The sequence below is a fragment of the Eumetopias jubatus genome, unplaced genomic scaffold (assembly GCF_037043125.1).
Source record: "Eumetopias jubatus isolate StellerSeaLion01/CBP00866 unplaced genomic scaffold, mEumJub1_p1.0 scaffold_14, whole genome shotgun sequence".
Classification (NCBI taxonomy): domain Eukaryota; kingdom Metazoa; phylum Chordata; class Mammalia; order Carnivora; family Otariidae; genus Eumetopias; species Eumetopias jubatus.
Window position 1 is genome coordinate 96,405,667 of NW_028274820.1, and position 19,968 is coordinate 96,425,634.

General features: G+C 46.8%; 1 protein-coding gene across 2 annotated transcripts; it reads left to right on the forward strand.

Annotated features, from left to right (window-relative positions):
• The first annotated feature begins 12,136 nt into the window (after positions 1-12,136).
• On the forward strand, positions 12,137-15,584 carry LOC114211590 (anionic trypsin). 2 transcript variants are annotated; one of them, XM_088018495.1, is made up of 5 exons: positions 12,137-12,176; positions 13,201-13,371; positions 14,327-14,626; positions 14,991-15,127; positions 15,432-15,584. In XM_088018495.1, the coding sequence occupies exons 3-5, from the start codon at positions 14,497-14,499 to the stop codon at positions 15,582-15,584; spliced, it is 420 nt and encodes a 139-aa protein (XP_087874621.1). In that variant the 5' UTR covers positions 12,137-12,176; positions 13,201-13,371; positions 14,327-14,496. The 2 variants fall into 2 exon arrangements, with proteins under 2 accessions (XP_087874621.1, XP_027961986.2); XM_028106185.2 differs by having other exon boundaries at positions 13,201-13,360; positions 14,373-14,626.
• The last annotated feature ends 4,384 nt before the right edge of the window (positions 15,585-19,968 follow it).

Here is a 19,968-nt window from a genome sequence, read left to right on the forward strand (position 1 = left end):
TACATTTTCAAATATTGTCACAACATAGACTGTGATATGCCAAATGAGAAACTCCTTGGCTCAGGTCATGATTTCCAGGTCCTGGGATGGAGTCCCACGTTGGGCTCCCTGCTCAGGGAGGAGTCTGTTTCTCCCTCTCCCTCTGCCACTCCCCCTGCTCGTGCGCGCTCTCTCTCTCTCTCTCTCTCTCACAGATTAATAAGATATTTTAAAAAACAGAAAAAAACTTGGATTTTGAGAGGTACCTGGGTGGCTCAGATGGTTAAGCATCCGGATAACTCTTGGTTTCGCCTCAGGGCATGATCTCAGGGTCGTGAGATGGAGCTCCGTGCTGGAGGTCCAGTGTGGAGCCTACTTAAGATTCTCTCTCTCCTGTAAATCGGAGGGGCAGACGAACCATGAGAGACGATGGACTCTGAAAAACAAACTGAGGGTTCTAGAGGGGAGGGGGTGGGGGGATGGGTTAGCCTGCTGATGGGTATTAAAGAGGGCACGTTCTGCGTGGAGCACTGGGTGTTATGCAGAAACAATGAATCGTGGAACACTACATCAAAAACTAATGATGTGGGCGCCTGGGTGGCTCAGTTGGTTAAGCAACTGCCTTCGGCTCAGGTCATGATCCCGGAGTCCCGGGGTCGAGTCCCACATCGGGCTCCCTGCTTAGCAAGGAGCCTGCTTCTCCCTCTGTCTGCCACTCCCCCTGCTTGTACTCTCCCTCTCTCTCTCTCTGGCAAATAAATAAATAAAATATTAAAAAAAAAGACTTTTCTTAAATTCTTTGTAATATGTAGGACTCGTGAAAGCAAAATTTCAGTATTGTCTTGTAGGGCATGGAGCAGACACACACAATAAAGATGACAATAATAATGTTAAGGATGAGGATGGAGAAAACAGACTCATTTAATTGCAAAGTTCTATATTTTAAGGGAATCTTTACCATATGAATTGTAAGTAAGCTGTAAAAAGGTTAAAGTGAATATGATAATTTTTAGAGCAGTCACTAAAAAAATTAAAGAGATATATCTAAAATGTCAATAGTTAACAAATGAAACTAGAATAAAACATTTTTTTCCAAATAATTATATAGGGTCTATCCTAGGAACAAGTTTGGTCTGACATTCAAAAATCAGTCATTGTAATTTACCCTATTAGCACATGTATACAAACTACACAGTTATTATTAGAGATAGAAAAAACACAACAAAATTCCATACCCATTGATGATAAAAACACTCAGAGAATTGGGAACAGAATAGAACTTTGTCAATCTGGGGGAGGACATCTGCAAGAAGCCAACACAGAACAGCATACTTAATGGCAGAAATGTTAAATATTTTAGCTTTAAGATAATAAACAAGTCAATAATGTTCACTCACACCACTTCTATTCTACATTACTGGAGGTGCTAGGCAGCACATTAAGACAAGAAAAAGAAAGGGGCGCCTGGGTGCCTCAGTCTGCCTTCGGCTCAGGTCATGGTGGCAGTGTCCAGGGATCGAGCCCCGCATAGGGCCCCCTGCTCAGCAGGAAGCCTGCTTCTCCCTCTCCCACTCCCCCACTTGTGTTCCTGCTCTCGCTAACTCTCTCTGTCAAATAAATAAATAAAATCTTTAAAAAAAAAGACAAGAAAAAGATGAAAAGGCTGAAGAGTAAGTGATAAACTGCAACCTTTTAAGAGATGAAATTACCTTCTACAATTATATATCAAAAGAAACCTATAAAATTATAAAATTAATAAGTGAATTTCTTAAAGGCATGGGTTATAATATTAACAGGTAAAAATCAATTATATATCTTATATATTGTGGCAAACAATGGGATAATTAAATTTTAAAACTTGCATTTAAAAGAATGTAAAAAACCCAAAATATTTAAGAACAAATTTAACAAAAGGCACGCAAGAGCTGTAAACTGAAAACTAAAAATCGATACTAAGAGAAATGAAAGACAACTTTACAAAGTGGAGATATATATCATGTTCATAAGTTGGAAGACTGAATATTGTTAAAATGAGTATTCTCCCCAAATTGATCTACAGAGTCAATAAAATCCCAATTATTGTCTCAACAGGATTTTTTTTTTAGAAACTAAAAAGCAAATTCTAAAATGCATATGGAAATGTAAAGGTTCTATGAGGAGGCAGGATCTGGTTAAAGCCTATGCATGATCTTTCAGGCTTCCCCACGGGCAATTACCCAAAGGGTAGCACACACCGGTGCTCAATGATAGATGGGGAGGTGGTGATGGATACGTGGTGGACGTTGTTTGCGTGTGATGCCTTGTGAATGAAGATCCAACCTAAGTGAAGAGCCACACAGCTCCACTAGGGGGCAGACAAATTTTCCCCACGTTCTGCAGAAGCTCATCCTCCTACTACAGGAGGGGAACAGAAACAGTAGGGAAGGAAGAACACGTTGGGGAGGAAAGAGGAACTTTAGTTTGCCTTTTCTCAAGGAAGATGAGGGGCTATCACCTAAAGATGCTGCCTTGCCTGCTACTTCTCCTGGGACAAGGTATGAGGCTAATCCGGCAGGGAAGTTTAGGGTTAATGTTGATGCCGAGTAGAGGATCTGAGGCTGCCCATCGGAGGATGAGGGAATGGATTAGTGGGTTAGGTGGATTCTGACCGAAGAACAGTTGGAAGAACAAAATGGAGGCAATGCCAGAGTTCTTTGGGATCCGAGGTGACACTGAAGCAAACAGTAAAAAGACCTTCCTGCCTGGGGACCAGCTTATCAGCCCTCTCTTTCTCTCTCTCTCTCTGAAACTAGGCTTTGTGTTTGGTGCTCTCCTCTCTCAAAAGCCACGCAGGGACATCTGTCAACGCGGGACCTCCATGACGATCCAGTGTGAGGTCGATACCCAACTCACCTTAATGTTCTGGTACCGTCAGCTCCCAAGACAGAGCTTGATACTGATCGCAACTGCAAACCAGGGCATGGAGGCCACTTATGAAAGTGGATTTACCAAAGACAAGTTTCCCATCAGCCACCCAACCTCAATGTTCTCCACTCTGACTGTGAACAACCTGAGCCTCGAAGACAGCAGCTTTTACTTCTGCAGTGCTGGAGACACAGTGCCCAGCACAGATCAAAGATCTGAGCAAGAACCTCGGCTAGCTCCCTCCTGCCCGGCTCCCACCCAGATGAGCCCGAGGCCCCAGTCAAGGCAGGCTGGCAGGGCGAAACCACAGCTCCAGCTGTTCGCGTGCTTGTCAGCGGGTCTGGGTGTGAATGGGTCGACTGGCCACGGGGAGAGACTCTGCAGGACAGACTGCAGGACGAACCACAGGAAGTGTGGCGACCAGGAGGCTGAGGATAAAATTGCTTCCACAAGAGTGTTGAGAAGTACTTGGTAAAGACCATTGGATATAGTTTGCCTTCAAGTGGCAGGGTCAGAAATGACCTCTAACTATTTTATCTCAAGACTCTATTTAGCTTGCTTTCCATCAGTATAGAAGGCTCTTGATCACCTTGATATCGTACTGGTCCATTAGACCGATGGCATTATGCCGGGTGTTCTCAAGGAGTAGGAATTAGTGCTCGTGATGCCTCAGTGTGACGTATGCATGCCAGACCAACGTAAGGTCTGCAAAAGTTCAGGGAGCTGCCATATCGATGAGCTTCTGAGGAGCCCAAGATCTGGGACATGTTGGATTAAACCCTGTAAAGTGAGAGATGAGCTGCTGAACCTCACACCATCTGCCAAGTAGAAAGAGCTGCAATGCTTAGTGAGTCTCTCTGGACTTTGGAGTTACCATACACTATAGTTGTGGTCCATTTTTTGTGTCACCTGTAAGGCTGGGGCAGTGTGAGAGGGGGTTCTGTAGCAGAACAAGGCATGATTAAAGAAGCCCTGGGCCATAAACCAACCCGGCCCAGTGGTTCTTCAAGTGCCTGTGGCAGATAGGGATTCTCTGTGGAGCCCCTGACATTCCCCAATAAGAGAATCACTAAGCAGATGCAAAGAGTTTTAGTGCAAAGCCACACTCTTCTACCTGCCAACAACTTCATTTCCTTTGAAAAGCTGCCCCTAGGTCTTGATTTAATGCATCATCATGACATTCAAACTGTGTGTTAGCTGACCCTCAAATCTATAAGGCTGGACATGCACAGAGTATTCTGTTATTAACTGGTAAATATATGGGACCAGACTCAAGCACAGCTGGAGGAAGGCACAATTTTATTTCAAAAGCAAGCGTGAGTCTCATGGTACCCACCCCGACCCACTTGCCTTCACTGCTGATCCACACCCAAGGGTGCATGGGGATTTCCTATTTCCAGGTGAAAAAGCACAGGCCTGTTTTCCGCATTGGGTTGCACGTTACTCCGGAATCATCCACAGAGTCTAACACAAGTGTGGTTTCGAAAGGGAGTGGTGAAGGGAAATCCTCTCAAGGGCCACAACTTGAGCCCGTAAATCTGGATGTTCACATTTTATGGGAGGGGAGATGTCCTGGGGTCATCGAGACATCTGTCACATGTTCATCTAGACTGTTCTCTCGCATTTTCTCTCTCTTTGCTTCTGTACTACATTCTGGGTCCTTTCTTTGGAACTACTGGCCAGTTTACTAATTCACTCCTCTGTTCCAATAAGCCATTCAACCCTAAATTATATTTTCATTTCTGGTAAATCTACTTGGATCTTTTACAAATATGGGCGGTCATTTCTGAAAGCATCTTGCCCCTTGTGTATTTTTAAATTATTTTCTTTGAGGATATTAAATGTCTGCTTGGAATTTTTATCTGTTAATGCCAGACGATGTTTTGCATCTTTTTGTTTGTTTCTTTGTACCTTCTGCTGATTGTCACTCAGGGTGGCTTATTTTTTTATGTATTATATAATTTGATGTTGTGCATTACATAACTCATCTTTGGGAATTCCTTAAAAAAACAACTTCATTGTTTTCCAGGAAATATTTATTTTTGCTTCTGTCAAGCAATTGAGTTGTAACAGACCCAATATGCTTTTTTAAAAAAAAAGATTTTAAGGCTAAGAAGCCTACAAATTCACCTACAGATGAGCCTCAGATTGCCAGCACCTGATATTGCAGAAAAATTGTCTCTTAAGAAGCAGTACAGTATCGTGAGAGGAACTTGGTCTCCGTCATCTGGCAGACCTAAGTTTAAAACTTGGCGCTTGGGTGGCTCAGTTGGTTAAGTGGCCGACTCTTGGCTTCAGCTCAGGTCGTGATATTAGGGTCCTGGGATTGAGCCCTGAGTCCGGCTCCATACTCAGCAGGGAGTCTGCTTGAGGATGCTCCCTCTCCCTCTGCCCCCCCACTCGCTATCTCTCTCTCAAATAAATAAATTTTTTTTTTAATTTTATGTATTTATTTGACACAAAGAGAGAGGGCACAAGCAAGGGAAGTGACAGACAGAGGGAAAAGCAGACTCTCCACCGAGCAAGGAGCCCAATGCAGGACTTGATCCCAGGCCCCTGGGATCATGACCTGAGCTGAAGGCAGCCGCTTAACCAAATGAGCGACCCAAGTGTCCCATAAATAAATCTTAAAAACAAAACAAAACAAAAAACAAAAAAAACCTTGGTTCTACTGCTTTACCACTGGGTGTCACAGATTCATTACATTTATCCTCACATATTAAATGAAGATAATCACAAAATTAAAAAATGAGGAACGAGAAATTTGTTTTAAGAATGAATGAAATCATCCACATAAAACACATAATACTGTGCCTGGTGGAGACAAAACACACGGTTAATTTAACAGTGCCTAAATTTCTTTCTCACTGTAATATTTGAAATTTTACCACTAGCAATTCCTTCCTCAAGGCTAGGTATTGCCCTCTCTGGGAAAATTGCATTTATTATTGCCATTGTTTCTCTTTCCTTTAGCTATTTTAATTACAAAGTCAATATGTATTATTGTAAAAATTGAAATCACTCATTTAAATAAAATTTGATCATATGATACATACTGTTTTATTATTTATTCTCTCAACCCAAGAATATTTCATAAATACCATTTCATGTCACAAATGGACTTTACGGGCACCTGGGTGGCTCAGTCAGTTAAGCGTCTGCCTTCAGCTCAGGTCATGATCCTGGGGTCCTGGGATTGAGCCCTGCATCGGGTTCCCTGCTCAACGAGGAGTCTGCTTCTCCCTCTCCCTCTGCCTCTCACCTTGCTCTTGTACTCTCTCTCTCTCTCTCTCTCTCTGTCTCTGTCTCTCTCTCAAATAACTAAATAAAATCTTTAACAAAAAATATTTTTTAAATATACTTTACATTAACTTTTATAGGACTATTTCAATATATTGATGACTATCCTTTATATCAATCTTACCATCAAAACTAAGCAAGGTAAATATCATATGCTAGAGGACAGGGTTGTTTAGTTTAAAAGAAAAGCAATGGCATGTGTGCTGATTTATTTCTGTTACAGACTCAGCAGGGAATATGAAAGCCCTCCCTTTACATGACTGGCCCCTTTGTAGTTAGGTCTCAGCTCAAATACCATCTCCCCAAAGAGATCTTTCCTGACACCTTAGCTAATACAGCATGTGTCAACCTGGCAGTCACTCACGCCTATTACCACTTTATCCTGTTTTAATAATACCTAACCACCATGGTTTGACATAAATATATATACTCTGTACACATAATATATATATTCTTATTTATTATCCGCTTCCTGTCACTACGCCTCCTCACGTGCGTGTGGACACACACAAAAATACACATAAATGCCATGAAAGCAAGGACATTTCCTATCATCTTCATTGCTGTTTCCTTACAGCCTAGAAAAACTCCAGGGACGTCACAGGAATTCAGCCAGTGTTTACTGAGGGTTACAGACTGAATTGCGCTCCTCCAGAATTCATGCAATTACAGTCCTAAGCCCCACTCTTTTAAGATGTGACTGTATTTGGAGATTTGGTCTTTAACTTAAAAATGAGGCCATTAGAGTGGCCCTAATCCAATCTGGCCAGTATCCTTTTCAGAAGAGATGAGGACATCCTAGGAGAGACATTAGGGTTGTGCCCACAGAGGAAAGGTCACATGAGGACATGGTGAGAAGGCCATTGCAAGCCAAGGAGAGTGTTCTCAGGAGAAACCAACCCTGCTGACACCTTGATCCTAGAGCTCTAGCTCTCAGAACTGGAAGAAAGTCAGGGTGCCTGGGTGGCTCAGTCGTTAAGCACCTGCCTTCAGCTCAGGTCATGATCCCAGGGGCCTGGGATCGAGCCCCGCAACGGGCTCCCTGCTAGGCTGGAAGCCTGCTTCTCCCTCTCCCCCTGCTTGTGTTCCTGCTCTCGCTATCTCTCTCTCTGTGTGCCAAATAAATAAATAAAATCTTTAAATAAAAAAAGAACTGGAAGAAAGTCAATTTCTATTGTTTAAGACACCTAGCCTGTGCTAATTTTGTTATGGTAGCACCAGCAAACTAATACATTGAGTACATAAATATGATTCAAAACAAAAGGGGAAGATTTGCCAAGCAGTATGAATTTCCCCGGAGAAAAAGTCTACAAAAGTATTTGACTTTAGACAATGTAAGCCCATAAGCAAATGAACCGAATTGTCCTAATGGGGACAGAACAGGTGTTTCGACTTATGTTTGAATAGAAAGGTGGCCCAACAATGTGTCAGCTCCCTCTGCTGCATTCCCATGGCTGGGGAAGGGAAAAGATGTTAATGGGTTCTAGAGAGCTAAGCCCAGAACCTGCTCAAACACAGTAGCCCTGCAGTGGAGGGTCCTCAGATTAGAACAGTATTGATGCCTGTGTGGACTGAGCACTCAATGCCAAGCCTTGGAAGACATTTGGCGATCCTCCTGGACAGGCTGACCAATAGGAATTGGACTAACCAGTGGCTGCCTTCCAAATGGACAACACATTCTAGAGTTTTTAGAAGTCAAATGAGCAGAGAGAGCCCAATGGACTGGTTGGACTTATTCCTGAATTTGGCTTATGGAGCTCAATCTGGATCAAATATGATTTAGAAAAATAAATATGCATGTCATTTATTAAACTCTGAGTATCATGGAATAAGTCAGGGCTACTACACTAATAACAACCCACATGGATATTGCTCTTGGACTCTCTCCTGTCTTTCTTCCACTTACTACCCTCCAGAAGAGGCTGCAGCCGCTTAAGCAGATTTAAGAGGCCCAGGGATGGGACAAGTAATGGAGTAATGGAGATGGGAACAGAAAGACCGTTACATCACGGGAACCAGTCTTTTGTCAGAGTGCTAAAGCCTCCATTGCCAGACACTTCCCACTCACCCCTCAAGTCTGAGGAATAGATAAAATATGCAAAAGGAACTTTGCTGTGGGCACAACACTTGCCTGTCTCCCTTGGCTTCAAGGTGGGGAGCAGGATGAGGGGGAGGAAAAGGGCAGATGCCCCCCTTTAGCCAAACAACCATGGCCTGTCTACACGTCCACACCTCTGTCTCAGTGTGTTTTTCTGGACCGCACAAATCCACCCTTCACTATCCAGAGTCAGTGATTCCCAGGCTCAGAGAGTCAAGAAAGCAGTTCTTACTGGACAGGAAGAAATTGTGCCATGGGGAAAATATGTAGTTTAGAAAAAAATAATGGAGGAAAGGAGCTGGAGGTTGGAGAAAAGACAGCTCAGAATTTGACAATGTGGTTGAAGAGCAGTGAGGGACACTGGGGCCCAAGGTGGAGTTGACTATGAGTAGAGGAGAAATACCTGAGTTGTGGGGGAATAGTGAAGGGCTTGGGGTGAAAGTGTTAAAAAAAAAAAAAAAAACAAGTGATCTGGAATCTGACCAAAATCTACTTTTCAGACCACTGAGAGGTCCAAAAGCCCCCAGTGTGGAGCAACACTATGGGGAATGAACTTAGTTTGAGTAGGGAAAGGGCCTGGTGTCAACTCCACGTTCATCAACCAGGTGACCCGGGAGAAGTCACTTAACCTCTGAGCTTCAGATTCTTTGCTTGCTTCAAGTTAACATAGAGGGTAATATTGGTTTCAGGAGTAGAATTTAGTGATTCCTCACTCGCATACAACACCCAGTGCTGAGAAAGCAGCATTGCTGCCTACCTCATGGGGCTGCCCTGGGGATCAAACAAGGAGAAGGGAAGCTGAATGTTCTCCGGTAGAGAGCAGGCAGGCTCTAGAGTCGACTATCATGCTGAAATCCCATCTCTACAACGTACTGGCTGTGTGATCTCGAACAAGTTACTCCACCTCTATAAGGCTCATTTTGTCATCTATGAAATGAGCAACCTCATAGGTGGTTGTTAAAATAAAGTCAAAAAAGATCCATGAAAGACTTAGAAAATGTTTGGTATAGTAAGCAAGAAGAAACTATTCACTACTATCATAATTAAAAACCAGTGGTGGGGTGCCTGGATGGCTCAATCCATTAAGCGGCCAACTCTTGATTTCAGCTCATGATCTCAGAGTGCTGGGATTGAGCCCCAAGTCTGACTCTGCACTCAGTGAGGAGTCTGCTCCCTCTCTTTCAGCCCCTCCACTCTATCTCTGTCTCAAATAAATAAATAAATATATATTTACAAAAACAAAACCCAGTGGTCTGATAGGCTAATCGTTAATGAACTACGAGACTCTCTTAGAGAAATGGTTCAGAATGAAGATCATAAGAGCTGCATAGACTTATCCAGTTGAACTTGAGAAAAGGTGGAACTGAATCCATCCTACAGGTCTGAGCCTAAAGCGTGACATCATACTCTCACTTAGAGCTATTTTCTCTGCCTATAAAGTGATTCCTGCTACGTTCAAGAAAACTGACTTCATACTATATTTTGGGTATAATAGTTTATTCTGAGGAGGAGCACAAAATATCAGGCAAAAGCTAGTCTTAAGGCTTTAGACACGGAAAACCCTCAAGCTCTTGGGTGTTCCCTTTTAGACAGAGTCAAAGCCACAAACACCTAACCAAAAATTTCCTCCCGATTCCCCAATTTCCTATCTTCTACCAAGGACCACCTCCTCATAGTGTACCTATCCAGGGAACACTGCTATGTATTCCTCTTATCTGCTACCACAGGACTTCCTAGAACACCCCATGACAAAGGGACAAAACTAAATAGCATATCTGGTGACATTACAGGGAAAGCCTCTATTATCGAGGCTCCACAACCCGAGTCAGCTCCCCATGAGCACAGAGAGACATGTCATCCGCTCCTTAGTTGTGGCCTAGAGTGGAACAGGGCCATGGCAAGGTCAAGCTCTGAGACCGGGTGCCAAGTGGAAGATTCATTCAATCTTGTATTTCTGCCAGGGAGCCAAGCATCAGGAGGGACCGGGAGGTACATTTTGTTCTCTGGGAACTTCTGGCTTGATTCCAAATAAACCTTCTCTTATATGGCATCTGCACCAATTCCCAAACTTCCAACGCTGTCCACATCTTCCGGTAGCCTTGAGGCCACCTCTGCCATTTTTAGATCTGTATTCGCAGGCAGGACAGAACCTTGCTGGTTCTCAGTCTCTTCCTCTATAAATGGAAATAATTTCATTCTGCATGTCTCACAATTAAAACACTTGTGAACAGTCAAATTCAAAACTCAATGCCAATGAGGATAAGCATACCACTGTTTGTGTGTGTGAAGGCTTGTTAAAAGCATGTCAGGCATGGTACAAATATAGCACCTTCCCACGGAGGTGCGAGCCCATCAGGATGAGAAGAGGTACCATCCGAGAGGCCAGAGCTCTGGGCAGTGGCTCTCCTGTTGTGGGGACACCAGCCTCCAGCCATGCCAGGCACTGGAAGAAGACATCCTACGGGCCCCTCCCACAGCGGCATTTTCTCCAGCTTCTGCTAGTTTTCATTTACTTCAATCCCCATCCTACTTCCTGTCTCATCGCCAGACTTCTGGGCCTTTTTCACTTTGCTCACCACCTCCAGAACATCCACTCATTTCCACCTTTCAGAGAATTCAAATGTGGACTGTGCGCCCTCTGGCCCTTCACCACCCCAGAGCTCAGAGGAGCTGGGAAGGAGAAGTGTCTTTCCAAGACATAGACACTCGCTCCACCTCTATTCCTCTCTGGCCAAGTTGTGCTTCAATAAATTACAGGGTTGTGTCTTGGTGGCCGTGGAGGGTCCCAAATTGAGGTCATTTCTGGGAAGATTAACTCTGTACTGAGCCCAGCACAATAGTCCCACTGCATCTAAAATAGAACATTCCAGAATACCCCCCCTTTCATTGTTGTGAATGATTACCAAATACTCCACCCTTTCACTATGTGGTAGTCTCTCTACTTACTGCTGATTCTCCGATCAGAACCTAAATTTACCATTGTCCAGACCCTTTCTAATGTGTGATCTGGAGTATACAATCGGAGCTCAGGCTCTCAGCCCCTAGCAGGTGGGGGCAGTTTAATCACGACTGGTGCAGACTCCCAGGGCAACCACGCGGCTGCTTAAAGAAACCCACAACAGTGTGAGTGATGAGAAAGACGAAGATCCTAATAGTTGAGGAAGAGGAAGGATGTGGTATTGGGCTTCCATCATCCAAATGTATCAGGCAAATGCCCACTTAACTCCTCTTTCCAAGTGCTCCTGTCCGCAAGCCTTGGTGGGAAGGAAAGCCAGCTGAAAGCCCAGACCCCCACAAAACTCTGCCTCTCCCTTCTCATCCCCTCTTGACAGTGGGATCCTGGTTCGCCAAAGCCTTGGATGTGACCTTCCTGCCCAGTGGTTTCGACTTGGGAGAAGGGTCTTCATGCTTACAGATACAAGACTTCTCTCTCCCCATGGGGGCTCCCGGTCACTGGCAGCCAGGTTTGCTTCCAGGATCAGCCTTTGCTTAGAGTAAGTTGAATAAATCTCCATGTCAGAGGAACCCGGCTGTTCTTCCTCCTCTTCTCATCTCAGACTAAGAAGGACCAGCTGTGAAATATGGGGGCTTGGCTTCTTCCCCGCACCCCAGAATCCTCCCAGGAGTCCGTTGGTCTTCCTTTCTGCCCTCACAAGGTAAGTTTTCTTATCACCTGTGGGTCACAAATCCACAGATGGCCAAACACAACAGAGCTGACACAGGGCTGAGGGAAGGGAAAGCCACAGGTGTGTTTGGGAGGAGCGGTGATCCTCCACTCTCACGTCCACTCTCTCCCTCACCTTGGGAGGTATAAAGGCTCTCCACCAGCCACTCAGCTCCTGTCCTTCTGCCATGATGAGTCCACTCCTGATTCTTGCTTTTGTGGGAGCTGCTGGTGAGTCCCATGCATGACTTCGGGTCGCACTCGCCCCCCTCCTAGAAGAGATCCCTGTTCCACCCTTGCTGCTCACCTGTGTTTACCTGGGCTCCGAGAGTCTATCTCCCATGTCCAGCAGCCCTCCTTCCCATGCTTGGGCTCTGTAAGCCTCACCCCTCCCACCTTGTGCTGACCCCACTCCCGACCCTGTCACTCATCCCTTTATTTCAGGACTTCGTTGGGAGAGGTTGGAAAGGGAGACCAGGTGCAGGTGGTCCATGCAATGAACCAGGGGGTCTTGAAGTTTAGTTCCGGCAGCTCTGGGATAGCTACCCTAGAGCTGTCCTCAACCCCAGGTATGCCGAGGGAGAAAACACTCATGCCAGAGTCCTAGACCTAGAAATTCTGACTGAGTTGGCTTGGGGTATAACCTGTGCGTTGAATTTTTAAGTTTCCCAAATGATCTTAGGATCCCCAGGTGTGCAGCCAAGGTTGAGAACCACCATTCCTTTGGCCAATGACAGTTGGCCTACCTTTGTCCTGCCTAATGGGTCTGGGGGCTCCTCTCCCCGGGCACACCATGCAGATTTTTAGCGATGGGAAAAGCTGGGTATAGCCAGGACTACTTAGCCAGATTTTCCCAGCTGGGCCAACCCATCCTGACAATCTGGGGCTCAAATAGCCATGAGGAGTAGACCAGTGATTAGAAAGAGAAGCATTGAGTGGATAAGATACCGCATTCAGACCTGTGTCGCATTGAGTGCACTGTGAGGGCGTTATCTGTGTCCTTGCTCCGGAGTCCCAGTAGAGGTCCATGCCCAAGCCCCAGTGGGCACCTGGCCATACGCCCTGCAGACACACCAAGCGACTCTGGAGAGCTCTGTGCTATGACACCTACCAGAGATGTAATGCTCTCCACCTGCCGATCTACCATCTCTGTGCTTATTAAGGACTTCTAATCTGCATGATCCAGCCACAGGGCTCTGGGCTCCACCTGCCCACATCTGCTGAATTGGCTTCTCCCTTCATGTCTCCTTTCAAGTTGCTTTCCCCACTGACGACGATGACAAGATCGTCGGTGGCTACACCTGCATGGAGAAATCCGTCCCCTACCAGGTGTCCTTGAACTCGGGCTACCACTTCTGTGGCGGCTCCCTCATCAGTGACCAGTGGGTGGTGTCCGCAGCTCACTGCTACAAGCCGTAAGTGCTGTGTCTCCCAGAACGCTCTCTGAGAGCTGGGGTCAGCCCGGGAGTGTGGAGGTTGGGGAAAATGGGTGGGTGGGGACAAGAAGTTGTCACTGGCCACCCCCGCTCACAGGAATGAGGGGGCGAAGAGGGGCATTCAACAGAAAGCCTCGCACATCCAAAACCAATAGATGAACGAGCAAAGGCTATGGATCAGAACAGCAGGGAGGGACTCTTTTGGGGTGGTGAGGTCCAGTGGGAAAGCAGCCCAAGGACCTTGCAAGAGTAACCTTTGCCAGTTGGCTACACACTAAAACCACCTAGGATATGTTCAAAAAATACTGATGCCTGGGTCCGATCCCAGGGCACTTACCTCAGAATTTTCGTGAGTTGTTAATGCTTTCCACCTCTGGTGACTTGACTCTGGAGCAGAGCTGAGAATCACTGCCTAGACCAAAGATTCTCAAACCTGAGTGAGCATCGGAATCACCTGCAAGGCTTGCTAAAACACAGACCACTGGGTCCCACCCCAGAGCTTCTGATTCAGCAGGTCTGGGGTAGGAACCAAGACTTTGTACTTCTAACAAGTTCGTGGGAGATGCTGAGGCTGCAGGTCCCAGGGCAGCACTTAGAACCCCTGGAGTGGGTCATACGGGATGATGGCGCTCACCAGACCCAGAAGGGAGGGAGTAGAAGTCACTTGCACGTAGTTAGCAAAATTGCAGAGGGTGAGGAGTATATGCGGAACTTCAGGTCGGTCATTTGTGCCTGTGGCACCAGGTGCGGGGGAGGGTTGTGGGGAAGGCAGCTGGAAAAGCAGGCTGAGGAGCAGCCCCCATGTCATCCCTGCTCCATGACCACCTACCTCTGAAGGAGAAAGCTCTTGGTCTCACCCCTGCACGGACCCACCACCTCTCTCCTGCAGGGAATTTTGCCACACTCCCACGCATGAGCAGGGAGCTTGAGAACCCTGGAGGAAAGCAAGCATATGGAGAAAAGGGTCTCCCCATGCTTATCTTCCCAATAGCCGCATCCAAGTGAGGCTCGGGGAGTACAACATTGATGTCCAAGAGGGGGATGAGCAGTTCATCGACTCATCCAAGGTCATCCGCCACCCCAGCTATAACAGCTGGACCCTGGACAATGACATCATGCTCATCAAGCTCTCCTCGCCGGCCGTCCTCAACACACAGGTGTCCACCATATCTCTGCCCTCTGCCCGTGCATCTGCTGGCACCTACTGCCTCATCTCTGGCTGGGGCAACACCCTGAGCTCTGGCAGTGAGTAGGACCCTCCCTATTTCATCCTCCAACTTCCCCACATTTCCCAGAACCAGGCCTGCCCCTGAGCTTGAACCCCACTACACGCAGGACTCTGTGCTGGGTCCTCAAAAGAGGCGAAGCTTTAAGGAGTTGACCCCCTACAATCAAAATATAGGACAAATATAGTAGCACTTGCTATTGTCCCATCTAGGGAGGGGTTCAGCCGGGATCAGCTGGAAACTAAAACCCATTGTTCCTTGTCGGAGCTTACGTTCTTTGTGTCCTCTCCTGGCTGCCGTCAGTGTTCAGCACTGGATTGCTGTCCCCCATCCTGGCCTGACTCACATTCCTCCTTTCCTTGATCTCTCCCTGCTCCTCAAAGCCAACCACCCTGAGCTGCTGCAGTGCCTGGATGCCCCACTGCTGAGTCAGACCCAGTGCGAAACCTCCTACCCTGGCAAGATCACAAAGAACATGCTTTGCGCCGGCTTCCTTGAAGGAGGCAAGGACTCCTGCCAGGTGACTTGACCCTTCCCATGCTGAGACCCCTGGTACACATGGCCTCCTGCGGAGCAGGATTTGAACACCCAGGGCTGTGGGGCTGGTGCAGGAGGGCTCCAGGCAGTGGACTTACATAGAAGCGAGGAAGGCTAGACTGCATGGCTGTCACCCCCTTCGTCAGAACGGAGAACGGGCCACCATGGGAGACATGCAGAGCCACAGAGCTGACCGGAATGCAATCTTAAAAGGTTCAGATGATATAGGGCTCTGTTGGCCCTTTTCGCCTTCTTTATAAAACTTGTCCCAACTTCTTCCTCCCCAGGGTGACTCTGGTGGCCCTGTGGTCTGCAAAGGAGAGCTCCAGGGAATTGTGTCCTGGGGCTATGGCTGTGCCCAGAAGAACAAGCCTGGAGTCTACACCAGGGTGTACAACTATGTAGACTGGATTAAGAAGACCATAGCTGACAATAGCTAAAGCCCCCCAGTCCTTCTGCCGTCACTATGCTAATAAAGTGCACCTGTTACAACTGTCTGTGTCCCTGCCTGCTCCCTCTGGCCACCGCCCCCTGGGAACATCCTCCCAGCTGAGGTCAGGCTGGGCTCTACCTCTTAAAGATGAACAGAGTGCCCCATTTCCCAAAATGTGTTCCATGGAATACTAGATTAGCAGTGTGTGAAGAGACGGAATCCAAAAAAATAATAAGCAGGGGCTCACGGGGACTATTTTCTAGAGAAAAATACATTTCAGAAGGCTGCATTAAAGAAGTTCACTGACCTTGGAACTTCCCCGGGGTCTGGAGTGCAGTGCTCACGTGCGCCCACCCAGGGCATGGCTTGTGCGGCCCCACCACCTCCTGCCACTGGCACCCAGAGCTAAATCATCTCGGAGACCCTCGTGCCGATCACCGTGGCCTCTGCTGAGCCCCTGATACACATGCTCTTTCTAGCCCAGCATGTACTGCCTCCCGGCAGCAAAAGGCCGCCCCGGGCCCTCCTTCCCACAACCTGCTCATGTGTCTGAGGGAGACAACCCAGCTCCCTGGGTCTCCATCCGTCACACTCCTTCAAAATCTGCCTCTTATTCATCCCATAGAATGATACCCACGTGTGTCTACCACGCTGGGCACTTTCCAGACATTTTCACTCCAGTTCCTTCTCCCCTCTGAAGCGGTTACTATCCCAGCGGTACAGGCAAGAAAGCAGAGGCTCAAAGAAAGTGGCTAGCTTACCAGATCCCTCATCCAGCAGACAGCAAACCTGAGGTCTGGCTCCTCGTTAGCTGGCCCCAAAGCCCGTGTCCTCCCTGCCCCCTCACCATCCCTCCTGCTGCAGTGGTGGTCTGAGATGCTGCCTCGCCTTCAGCCCCGCTCCTCTATGGCTCTCCAGGCCATTCTCTGCCTCCTTACGCTTCATGAGGGTTCTGGTCCCTGCCAATCTTCCAGTCCTGTGCTCAGAGAGATGCTGCACGTTGCATCAATTCCTGATTAATACGTTGCCTGACCTCCCACAACTCCCAAAATAGAACCAGAGCTCCTTATCCTGCAGATGTAAGGCTCTTCCTTCTCTGCCCCTCCGTCTCTCCAGTCCTCCCCTCTATCTCTGCTCCAGTGCTCAGAAATCCCAGGGGCTCCTTCAACAAGCCATGGACCTCACATCTTTAGCCCTGGGCGTTACTGGTCCATCTGGCTTGACGCCCTTCCCACCTGCCCCTTCACCCTCTTCAGAAAAGTCATTTCTGATGCCTTCTGCCCTGGGATCCTCCTGCCCCACTCCTGTGCTGGCCCTGTTGGTCCTGTGGTCCGAGCGAGGAGTCCTCCTCCTGAGGATGCTTACCGCGGCCACAGTCCTGCGCCTGCTGCCCAGTAACTGTGGATGCATCTACCTGGCCTCCAACGGTGAGCTCCTTAGGCAAGAAATCTTGTCTTGCTCATCCTGGCATATCTAGTGATTAAACAATGCCTACAATATACTAGGCAGTGGTGGAATGCTTGAATGATTAAAGTATGAGCTAGGATTGGAGGAGAATGTATGGAAGAAAGAAAGCACCTTCCAGAACACTGGGTTCTCCAAGTGTGGCCCCTGGCCCCGGGGGCACCAGAATCATCTGGGAATTTAGGAGCTGTGAAATTCCTTCAGACCTTCCACAGTGCCAATTCTGACCCAGACCTACTGAGTCAGAAATTCTGAGATGGAGCCCGGCCACTTGCATTTTCCAAGAATTCCACATCGTTCTGATGCACACAGAAGCCTGAGAGCCATTGCAGTGGGGGTATCCTTCAGCCAGTGGTCTCTGTGGAAGCAGCGGCCACTCACATTTTCACTATTTTCAGGGACCAGAAAGAAGCTTCATGTGTATTATCTGATTTAGATCTCTCCATAACTCCCTAAGGTAGGCTTAGCAGCTCGCCCTGGGCCTCACCGACAGGACTGGAGACCCGGGGACTCTGGCCCTGGGAGGTGGGCTTCCCTGAGGGGCAGAGCCTCAGTGGCCCCACCAAAGCCCCGGAAGTTAAACACGGAGGCCCGGGTGCTGGTTCCAGCTCTGCCATGTCAATCATGTCCCATGACAGGAACAACTCACTTAGCCTCTTCAGGTTGCAGTTTCATCTGAGGAAATTAGAAGACAAATTTGGCTTTTAAATGAATCTAGGAATGCGGTCCAAAAGTTTCAAGAAGGGGCACCTGGGTGTCTCAGTCGGTTAAGCCTCTGACTGGTGGTTTCGGCTCAGGTCATGATCTCAGGGTCCGGAGATGGAGCCCTGGGCGGGGTTCCAGGCTCAGCGGAGAGTCGGCTTCCCCTCTGCCCCTCCCCCTCATGCACATTCTCTCTCTCTCTCTCTCTCTAAAATAAATTTTAAAATCTTTTTAAAAAATAGATGCAAGAATTACACACGTGAGATGCAATTTGTGTATCTCCTTCCCAGGTCTTAGCCTCGAGAAAGGCATGAAGGTAACACAGTTCCCCCAGCGGAATTGGGGGCGGGGGATCCCCCCATCCAGCACCAACCACATTCTTCTCACGCCCTCAAGTGGCCACCCCGAGATGGCAACGATTTCGGTCTAAAATAAATAAGGAAAAGCTGCCCCCTGCTGCCCAAGATGCTGAATGAAGATGATGAATGATCCCACCGGACACCTGACTGACTCCTCCTACAAGGGAAAAAGAGAAAGGCTGCGCGTGCTCCTGGGCACATCGACAGTGTGACTGAGTAGCGAAGATGAGACAAACTCCATCAGGATTGAACGTAGCTGTGACACCAAGACAGAGTGGTATTTACTTTGTAAGGCCAGCTGGGCTGAGGGGTGGTCAAAAGGAAACTTACTTAGAGAGTAAATTGCTGATAAACAAAGGGGTAAACGGGACAGGAGAATATGTGGAAATAGATCAAAATAAATCATTACATTGATGAAAGTGTTCCTCAAGGTGGGAAAGGACTAAAGAAGAAGCTTGCCACTTTCCACTTGTTGAAAGCAATCAATGACCCTTTATCCAGGCAATGGCAGAGTGTTGTGAGATCCGTCACTATTCCTGAGTAAAATGCACAGACTATCTTTTTCTTTTTTCCCTAAATTCTAGGAGCCACGTTGTTGCACCCAGCCCGTGGCACCACCAGATAGCGTTCTGACATTCTCCAGGGCTGACACCTGCCAGAGGGGCAAGCAGTGGGTCCCAAGCCCCATGCCAAAATGGAAATACCCAGGGTAATTTTGTGCTTGATTGTTTATTTAAATGCATATCAATAAACCCACTACTAGAGATTTGTAACACAAAAGATCCTGAGGACTACTCAGAAATATGCACTTTTCACAAGCTTCTTGAGTGATTGGAGACCCCGATAAGCAAAGTCAGGACCATAACACATCTTCTTACATAAGCTGATCTTCTTTGGAAAAATAATGACTTTGTAAATGAAACAAGAAGGTTTTTTTAAGTAGACCATTTCAAAATATTACTTAAAGCAATACTTTGTTGGTATTTTCTTTTTTTTAAATTTTTTATTGTTATGTCAATCACCATACAACTTTGTTGGTATTTTCTTGAAAATTTTTATTAAGTTTTATTTTAAATAGTCAGGATAGGCTACATGGCTCAAAAATGGAAACAATAAAGTTGAAACTAAAAATGTTATTTTTACTTCTATCTTGTTTCTGTCTCCTCCACTCAGTCTTAGTAAGCAATCACCTTGATCAAGTTCTTTTGTATCCTTCTAGTGTGTCTTTGTGCAGAACCAAGCAAACAAATGTATAATTCTTATGCTCCCCCTTTGCGGGACAAAAGGTGGTGCACAGAAATGCGAATCCGCAGCTAGCTTTTCTTACAGTTAACAGCATATCTTACCTTCCCACAGCAGGGAAACATTTGTGTTCTTTTTTAACATTGCCTAATATTCCATTTTGTGGATGTATCCCAGGTGATTTATCCAGTCCCTTCCTGATTGGGTACTTGAGTTTTCCTGATCTTTTTGCTACCCCAGATAATGCAAATATTTTACATTTTTTTTTACTTGTATGCAAGAATAATTATAGGATAAACACCCAGATGAGAGATTTCCAGGTGAAAAGGTAAATGCATTTGTAATTTTCATAGATATTTACAAATTGGTCCCCACTTAGGTTGTATCATTTTTTGTGAAGTGTATATTCCACCACACACTAGCTAATGGTCTTCCCTAATTCAATGTTGTCAATAACGGTGAACAGATATTTTGATGCAGTTTTTGTCTGCAAGATTTTTTCCCTATGGTGAAGCAGCCTTTGCATTTCTTTTTCTCTCAACCATCTGTTCTTTGCCACTTTCGTTGTGCTGCTGCATTATTTTCTTACTGATTTCTAGGAGTTCATCATCTACTGGGGAGATC

Excerpts from the sequence above, each read along its gene's own strand:
- LOC114211590 (XM_028106185.2), top strand. The coding sequence starts at position 12,137 with ATGAGTCCACTCCTGATTCTTGCTTTTGTGGGAGCTGCTG. Across the intron at positions 12,177-13,200 it reads TGCTTTTGTGGGAGCTGCTG|TTGCTTTCCCCACTGACGAC; the intron begins GTGAGTCCCATG and ends TCTCCTTTCAAG. Across the intron at positions 13,361-14,372 it reads GCAGCTCACTGCTACAAGCC|CCGCATCCAAGTGAGGCTCG; the intron begins GTAAGTGCTGTG and ends TCTTCCCAATAG.